Here is a 9,725-nt window from a genome sequence, read left to right on the forward strand (position 1 = left end):
ATATTTGCCCCCTCCCAGCCTGGAACACCTTCGAGGTCAACTCTCATTTTATAATATTATGTATAATATGTAAAACGGGTTACCATTGCCAGTAGCACTACTACTACCTAACCAACCGTATTAATTCAGTTATCTAGTAATTTAAAAGTATATAACAATATGTTTAGTTGAATATATCATTGTTCACACTGAACATGTCCATCGGTTCTTACCATACATGTATATAACTATTATGAAAATTTCATTCTGTACAGTAAATAATAATAGGTGTATAGGTAGGTACGTAATGGATAGCGAAAAGTAACTGAATACTGTAAATTTATATTAAAATTAATTTTGTAATTGCAAATTGATGAATGCGTTGAAGCATTCTATTAAAATCTTACCATAGAATTTGATTTTGAGTTTTTATTTCAATATTTAAAATCCCATATTATGATAGTATAAAAATAGTATAATATGCCTAGGTACCAATATATTTATATGGTTATGATAGTCAGATAGTCTATTTTTTATAATATACTAGATAATGAACGTTGACTCATAGTGATGAGTCATAGTTTGTGAAATTATTGACGTATGTTTCCTCTGGTAATTTTTTATAACTATTATTAAAGTATTTTTTTATTTAAGCCCTTTAAATTTAGCAATGAAAATAACGTTGGAAGGATTGTATAGAAACGTTTCTATTATCCAATTTTGAATTTTATCGGATTTTTACTACACAATAATAATAAGTATGCTATTATTGTTATTAGCTAAAGTCTCAAGTATCGGACTCTTTGACCCACTATTGATATTTCCCCAGCCGAAAACGAAGAGTAACGACGCTTACCGACCGACGGCGATGAACCATATTAATATCGATTTTATGGGCTAGTCAACCCCGGCGGCGATCAGTACCTACCCTTTCACGTAGTTGAGTACATTTACTTTAGTTTATATAATTCTAGGACATAAGATTCCATATCATATGCATTAAAAAATACATTTTGTAACATTAAATCTACGTAAATACCTACCACAAAGTTATTGGCAACTGTTTTTTTTTCGTCATTCAATATTTAGTTCATATTGTACGATAAATTAAAAAGTTTGCTTGTCATAATGAGTAGCAGTGATAATGGACACTATAGAGAACGAAGGTAATATTATTTAGACTGTCAATGTTACACTCTTTCATAATATAATTAAATATTTGTTTTAATGTTTTAATTTAAATTTGTTAGTAGGTATCTAGGCGAAAAAAAGACGAGTGATATACCTCAATAGAGACACCTATTATATTTCTAAGCATGTAGGCATTTCTAACTAATTTGGGTTTTGGATAGAATATTATTCAGGAATTGTAGATAAAAACTTCTAGATAGGTTAGTAGTAGTAGTCTTACCTTTTGATACCTATACCTATATATTTCAGTCCAACCAGGAACGGCGCTAGGATTTGCGGGGCCTCGGGCAAAATAAATAACAGTCACATTACATATTATCCAAACTAACTAATCTCTGAACAGTATAAAATATCATTTAAGAACTGCGGGTCCTTGATTATAATTTTAAAGGCCGTATATCATTTGCGCATCGTCTGTTTACCTGTACTAAAATATCGTTCATCATTTGCGCATCAACGCATTATTATCTTTTGCGCATTGCCCGTTTTACCTGCACCAAATTATCATACATCAAATGCGCATCAACATGCTGAACAATAGAATTGTATAAAAAATTATTTTTTAATTGCAAATGTAATGATTTTCACAAATCATGTGTAATAAATAAATACAAATAATTAAAATTAATTGAATTGCAGTCATAATAATTATACAAATACACATATTAAAATGAACAATTTTGTTGGCACATTACACAGTCATAGTTAAAATATAAATATAATTTGATTAGAAATAAATTGAAAATAAATATTATATGATAAAACAGTTTTTGATTTTAAATGTAATGATTTTCATAATATTATAAATCAATACTGGGTCTAAATAATCTAAGTCTTCGTCGTACGTCTCGACACTGTGTCAGTATCTCGTTTGATGTACTTTGCGATATAAATCGATTAGTCAACTGTTCATCTTAGTTATGTTATTACTCATTGCTAACTATAATGATAATCTTGACACAATGACACATATTATCACAATTCCTTTTCTTTTTCTTTATCATAATATTATTATATATTTTAAAATAGAAATATCTGTACAATATTTGAAAGTTGATGTATGGATTTTATGATCAAAGTTCGAAAACAACTAATCCTTTTGGGTATACACCTATTTTTTAAATTATATTGTATGATGTAAGACCTTTTAAACGGCTGATGCGTAAATGATATATAACCCAAAAATCGGACGATGCGCAACTGTCTTACAAAAAAGGTCAAAATTAACAATAGCGATGCGCAAATGACAACCGGCGTATTTTAAAATCGCGGGGCCCGGGGCAACTGCCTCGATTGTTCCCCCCCCCCCTCGCGCCGTCCTGAGTCCAACTCTATATATTTTATTTCATTACACTAACTAAAATAAATTATAAAGTAATAACACATGAAAAATGTTTGATTCTCATCAGCTAGGGATCAAAAACATTTTGAAGATTTTATTATTTTTAAAAACAAAACAAGGCATTCATTTGTGTTTATAGAATGTTATAATAACTATTGAAGAACTGTAGGTACCATATGCAATTTTGTGTAATATTTATTATTTAATTTTCAACGCTTTAACATTTAAATTATTATAATTATTAATTCTAATGTAAAACTTAGGTACACTTAAGTAAAAATACTAGGTACCTACTGACATGTATTACACCTTCTAACGTTTTTAATCCCTGGTTCTTATTAAAACAATCAACATAAGCTAAATTTATCTATGTGTGTTATTAATTATATACCTAAACCTAATCAATATAATATTTACATTGTAAATTAATTATTCACCCGGTTTCATTTGCACACTTATAAAATAAAATAAATAATTTTTATCGTAACATTGATGCCCTACGTGTACTACCTAAATGTAGGTATATTTAATAAACAATTGTATGTCTAATATATTTTTTAACTAATTTAATAAGTCAAAAACATAAACATTTAATAAAACATAAAACCACTTTCCAACTATATATTATATTATATTATAATATTTATTGTACATATTATTATATTACATATCATCAGGGCCGGATTAAAGGGGGGCAGAGGGGGCATCTGCCTCCGGGCGCAAGATTTTAAAGGCGCAAAGTTTTGAAATATTGTGGGTACCATTTAGAGTGAAAAAACTATTAGCGATTACGACAGTGTACACGGCGCGCAAACTCACATACGCGTTTTCACGAATTTACCGATATCTGAATTACAAATAATAACTACAGTCACAGAGTCCGCGCCATAATAATAATTAATAATTAAATAAATATTAAATCATGTTTACAAAATTGTTATTTTAATAAATGTATTTACATTGTTTAGGTATATAGTAATATTAAAAAGATTGTTTTCATATAATTTTAATATATTTCTAATATTATATAATAATAGCCAAATTATAGTAAAACAATGTTATGTTTATGTATTATTAAAAAGTAGTTCTTAATTTTAGGTAGGTTTGCCCCGGGGCGCAAAAAATCTTAATCCGGCCCTGCATATCATAATTAAGAGTCAAATTCTAATTTTTGCGAATGATAAGAACTCTGATTTAAAATTATTATTTTTGAAATTTTATATCTTACATCATTTATTTATTAACTGTTGTAATTAAAACTTTATATTTCATTACATTATATTATGTATTGTAACTTTTAGTGACGTAAAATTAACTTATAATTATTTAAAAATAAGTTTAACATAAATTGGCTCTGTCTAATTGTTAAATAATTACATTTTAGTTGCATATTGTTGATTGCTTAATTAAGTAAATATGATATTTTTTCATACTTTATAGATACTCAAGTAGTGAATATAGACAAATTCCAAGACTTCGTAGACAATTAAAGCGTCATCGCAATGATCTACGTCTTCATAAAGAAGTATTATCTTTACTTAGTAGACCACCACCACCACCAGTTTCAGAAATGTTAGTATTTAAATTAACTCCTACTTTAACAAAACAATTATTCTAAAGCTTGTGAACATCAATACTGAGCACTCGAGCAGCTTAGTTTTTGCCAAATATTAAAATTTATGTTAAAATATGATAAGTATATTAAATAAATTATGAATTATGATCTAACTTGAAGCACATCAATTTTATCATCCTATTCTAACACAATATGTAAAAAAATTTTCCAGATTTAATAGTCCAGTTACTGATTCGCCTTTCAGAAATTTTATGGAAATTACTCAAGATTTTGAAAACAAATTTAATGAATTAAGTTTGGAGTTTCAAAGAATCCAACTTATTAGTTTTTTTGACATGCATAAAGATGAGGAATGGTATACTGTATAAATAAAATATCTTTATCGTCTTGATATAATATATTAATACAATTAGTGCGTATTAATTTTATTTTATTAGGTTTAAGATTAAATATCATCCTGATGATAGAGTAATAGAAAAACAAAAGAAAACCATGGTACTTAAGGTAAACATTTAAATTATTTTTTTATTCAAATACCTACAATTTATGTTTTATTTTTTTTAATTTTAGAAACGGTTAGACGTTTTTAAAGAATTTTTAGCAAAGGGTAAAGTTGATTTCGTTAGCGTGGATGCAGAGAATCCAGATCCTCTAGTTCATCTACTTGATTCTGTCATAATAAAACTTGAAGGAGGCACAGATTTTGATTTAACTGTGTTGAATCCTATTAAGACATCTAAATTTCAACAGGAGTCAGAACATGAAAAAAAACAAACGAATAAAAAAACAAAGTATGAAGCTTCACTCACGCATTTATTCAATCTATACAATGGTAAAATTTTAATATTTTAAACCTCAATTTATAAATATTATAGTGTTGGTGAAAATTCTGATTACGAAGTGGACTATAGTGAAAAATATGTGGTTGAAAAAAATAAAAGATACAAAGCTAATAAAACCGATGGTAATAAATTTTTAATTTCAATATTACCAATATTAGAGTAGCACTATTATATTTTTCAAAATAATAAAAACATTTGTTTATGTTGGGTTAAGTATTACTTTAGTTTTAATTTTCCATGAAAAAATAATTTTATGTTATAATTTAGTTAATATGTTTATAGAAGCAATGGATGTAGATGTTCAAAAACCAGTAATCTTTAATATAACATTCAATAACGATCAAAACGTACAAGTTTTATAAAAAAATTATTTTATTTTATTTAGATTAAATATTGGTGTTAAAATATTTTATGTATATTGCAGAATGACCAAGAGCCAAGAGCATTGCACTACACAAATTCATTATTTTTGCATAATTTACCACCTACAATAACGAAAAGTGAACTGGAAACAGTAAGTGAACTTTAATTTTAAATAAAAAAAATACATTTTTGAAAAAAGATATTGTGAGGTAACTACCTTTTTGTTCTTTAACAATATGCAGTCAAACGTTAGTTATCTAATAATCAGTTTTAACTGTACAGTAGTGACTACTTTTATTTTTTGTTGCTATAAATTAAAGAAAATATATATATATATATTTTTTTTTTAGATTTGTAAACAGTTTACAGGATTTAGAAGACTACATATAGATGATCCAACACCTCAGCACCTTTGGCATAGACATGGTTGGGTAGTTTATGATGGATATGTAAGGATTAATGACATTTTACAGAAACTTGAACATGTTAGAGTAAGTTTTTATACCTACCAACCTAATTGAAATTACAAATTAAATAATTGAAGAATGTACTCCATGCATGTGCCATGTACATACTCTGTAGGTACATGTATACATGTAAATTGCATACGATATCGAAAGTAATATGTTATTAATATAATTACAAATTGTTAATTATTATCGTTGCCCTTAGAATTTAAGGCGTATAATGAGGTTTCTATATAAACTTAATTCTACTAATATTAATCATTGGTTGTTAGGGGCAACCTATCTTTATAATATTAATTTCATTTTGTTATTGTTTAGTTGTAATGGCAACTTTAACATGAAATTGGTAAGAAAAATACAAAAATATTTTACTCTCTAGGCTTCAACACGATGACGTAATGGTAACGCTCATGGTGTCGCACAAATTTAAAGAATGACCCCAGCCATAAGACATATACATATCAAAAAATGTCCCGGCTTTGATAAACGTAATACCATGATAGTTCATGTCACTGACTCATCTCACTTGTTTGCTCTATTCTAGAATATGATTAACCTTCTGTATTTGGCTCGCGATCAATTATGTAAAGAGTAGACCGTTGTTTATCTTATGTAGGTACCACACCCCACATGATTATTCTACTACTTGCTCCTCCGTAAGCATTCATATCCTTGACTCTCGACGTATTGATGATATTTCATCACTAGGTACTTGTTATAGTGGTATGTTTACCTTCCTATCCAACATGAAATCACTAGCTTTTTACTTTTCTTCGCACCTAACCTAACTTCATATGGTAACCATCATACTATAATATGGCAACAAATTAGCTTAGTTTCTTGGCCATTACCTTAACCTTTTATGTGCATCTTACATTGTATGATAGTTAACCAAATGCTTTATAGCGTAAAACTAAAATAAATTAACACATATTTGAATTTGTAATTTCTGTGTGATTTTATGTTTATTTGTAAGTATTAAAATGCATATTCACATTTTTCAACATTATTTACATGTTTATATTAAATTAGTCTATAATAAACTAGTTTTAGTGGTAAGCAGTTGATGGCAATTGTATAATTAAAGCCAATACTTTGGAAATGATTAAATTGAACGCTATTAACTTTTTTCATAACAGTTTTTATTCCATACCATGAATATTAGTATTATAATTAGCTAAATGGTTGAATATAATTTATAGTTGGATGGCAATAAACTGGGCGTGACTGATATCAAAACGGATCTAAAAGATCGCATACGATCTGTGAATGGAATAACAAATCATTTTCAAGTTGCTCGTAATGATATGAAACTATGTGTCAGTATTATAAACTACTTAGATAACCGTTCAGGTTTATGGCAGTCAATTGACAGCGAGGAACCGGCTATGGAAAACACTTATGGTATCGTATCACGTAATCCTGTACTACATAATATTCTAGATTTTATAATTGACGAAGCGTCGGCTGAAGAAGAAGAACTTTTAGGAGAATGTGTTCCTTTCGAATCCGAAGTCAATACTGAAAAACATATACAACTGTTAAAGGTAATAATTTTATCAATTAAATTTAAAATATTTATGTTAAAACACAGCACGCAACTTATCCTTGCAAGGTAATGCTATGAATCATAAATATGTTTTTGGGGAAGGGAAACTGAACTTTGTATACATTGTATTGCTTAGTATAGCATATTGTTTCATTACCACGTTCTGTAGACATTTGTCAACATATCTAGTTGTATATTGATGTTAACATTATCATAACAATCATGGTAAATGTAATAAGTGTTAGGAAAATCGGCCAAAAAAAAAAAAATTGTAGCCTGCCCAAACATATATACAGGTATATGATTTATCGAACAACACTCATTATTTCAAAAATTATTAACTTATTTCAAAATATTTTTTTACATGGTTTCAAGTTGTTAAAAAACCAACATTTTTATTAAAAAAATTATATTTTTAAATATTTTTTATCCTTATTATTTTTTATGTTTTTTACTTTTTTGAATGTCAACATAGAGTTTTAATTTCATATTCCAAAGCAGAATATTTTTCTAAGTATTTTGATATATACAAATCGAATTTGGGGCTAGTAGTTTATGAGTTATAAGTATTTAAAGTTTAGATTGGCAGAGTGGAGTGGTACGGGGTTACCCCGCAAAATATTTGTCCACTACTACTAAATTATATTTTTAATAAAAACGTTGGTTTTTTAACAACTTGAAACCATGTAAAAAATATTTTGAAAAAGTCAATACTTTTTGAAAAATGAGTGTTTTATGATAAATCAATCACCCTGTATATGTGAATAATTGGTACTCAAAATTATATTTTCTACAATAAAATATAATTTTATAGTGATTTATATTTATTTTTTTTATTTTAGGCATTAGATAGGATGTTACTTTATTTACGTATTGTGCATTCAATTGATTTTTATGACTGTAAAGAGTATGCAAATGAAGATGACATGCCGAGCAAATGCCATATTATGCATGCACGTGGTGCACCTACCAGCAATCCAGTATGTTGATATTTAATCGGTTAATATTTACAGCCTTGATTATTAATAGACCTAAATAAAAATTAATTTTAGCCTAGCGATCAAGAAATCGCTGATTATTGTCACAATTTCCAAACAAAAATTAACTCTTCGATTATGAAGACTGATGAACTAAGTGAAATAGAATTGATTGAGCTTGGAGCTAAAGATGAAGAAGAAGAAATCGAAAAGTTTTTAAGTTCTAATATGATAAAATTATCAAATTACAAATGGCTCTGCAATTTGTCCGGAAGAAAATTCAAAAGACCCGAATTAGTGCGCAATCATATTATCGAGAATTTTCATGAGCAACTGAACGATGTGAAAAAACAAGTAAATTAAAATTTGGATGTATATTTTTACTGAATAATAATGTTAAAATTATGGTTTTTATGTGTATAAAGGTGAAATATTTCAATAATTACCTTCGTGATCCGAAGAGACCACAACCGCTTCCTGTGTGAATATGATGGAAATTATCTAAATCTGTAAGGCTAATTTTTAAAACTATTTAACTTTTAATATTATGACACTACAATTATTAGAAATCAGATTTTATTTGTTATTGATATCAAAAAATCTGGTTATCCATCATATGAAGGTGTTGGCAAATAAGCACGGAAACGTATTAAAAAGTATGGCAACTTAAGTATGTTTATACTATATAAATCATTAAACTTCTATTTTAAATTTTGTCCATGAATATATATAATTATTAATTATATTATATAACTTATAAGTTATAAGTAAACAAAAAAAAAATATTATATTGTTAAACTTATAGTTTGGTTTTGGTATACATTAATTTAGCATTATGTTTAAGCGTATTATACTATTTTAATTCAGTCACTCATAATAGGTATGTCTGTACTATATAAGTCATCAAACTCCTATTTTAAATTTTTTCTGCGAATATGTATAATTATTAATTATATTCTATAACATATAAGTAAAAAAAATATATTATTATACATTTATTAGCATCATATTTAACCGTACTATATTTTCACCGAGTCACTCACAACATATTTGTACTATATAAGTCATCAAAATGTTTGTTAAAGTACCTAAATATATAAAAATTAAATGTCACATGTGGTTGTTATTGTTGTTAGTATTTATATGACACGCTCAAAATTCAGATGAGTTGGTTTGATCGAATCTATACGAAAAATGGTCAGCGCTATTTATTTATTCTGAATATGAATGTAAAAAATACACCTACCTACGCTCTATACTAAGAGATTATTAATCAGTATGTCGTTGAAACAAATTTGTGGCCAATTGTGTAATCAAGTATAATCAAAAAACGAAGGTATCCTGTATTGTAAAGATATTTTTTTTTCAACTGAGAACAAACACCAATACAATAATTATTATACTTAGGTATTACGTATTTTTAATTTTTGGACAATTTA

At 27.3% G+C, this 9,725-nt stretch overlaps 1 protein-coding gene across 1 annotated transcript; it reads left to right on the plus strand.

Moving 5' to 3' along the window:
- The first annotated feature begins 1,107 nt into the window (after positions 1–1,107).
- Positions 1,108–9,020, plus strand: LOC107167563 (serrate RNA effector molecule homolog). The gene is made up of 13 exons (XM_015516680.2): positions 1,108–1,145; positions 3,953–4,084; positions 4,300–4,443; positions 4,526–4,592; positions 4,659–4,879; positions 4,964–5,052; positions 5,213–5,277; positions 5,355–5,444; positions 5,644–5,784; positions 6,963–7,307; positions 8,152–8,289; positions 8,362–8,640; positions 8,712–9,020. Exons 1-13 carry the CDS (start codon positions 1,108–1,110, stop codon positions 8,769–8,771), a joined length of 1,809 nt encoding a protein of 602 aa, XP_015372166.2. The 3' UTR covers positions 8,772–9,020.
- Positions 9,021–9,725: the final 705 nt, after the last annotated feature.

This window comes from Diuraphis noxia, unplaced genomic scaffold (genome assembly GCF_037042655.1).
Source record: "Diuraphis noxia isolate RWA-SAM2 unplaced genomic scaffold, SU_Dnox_SAM2 contig0001, whole genome shotgun sequence".
Lineage (NCBI taxonomy): Eukaryota > Metazoa > Arthropoda > Insecta > Hemiptera > Aphididae > Diuraphis > Diuraphis noxia.

Coding starts and splice junctions, on each gene's coding strand:
- LOC107167563 (XM_015516680.2), top strand. CDS start 1,108: ATGAGTAGCAGTGATAATGGACACTATAGAGAACGAAG. Junction 7,308..8,151: donor AACATATACAACTGTTAAAG/GTAATAATTTTA, acceptor TTTTTATTTTAG/GCATTAGATAGGATGTTACT. Junction 8,641..8,711: donor TGAACGATGTGAAAAAACAA/GTAAATTAAAAT, acceptor ATGTGTATAAAG/GTGAAATATTTCAATAATTA.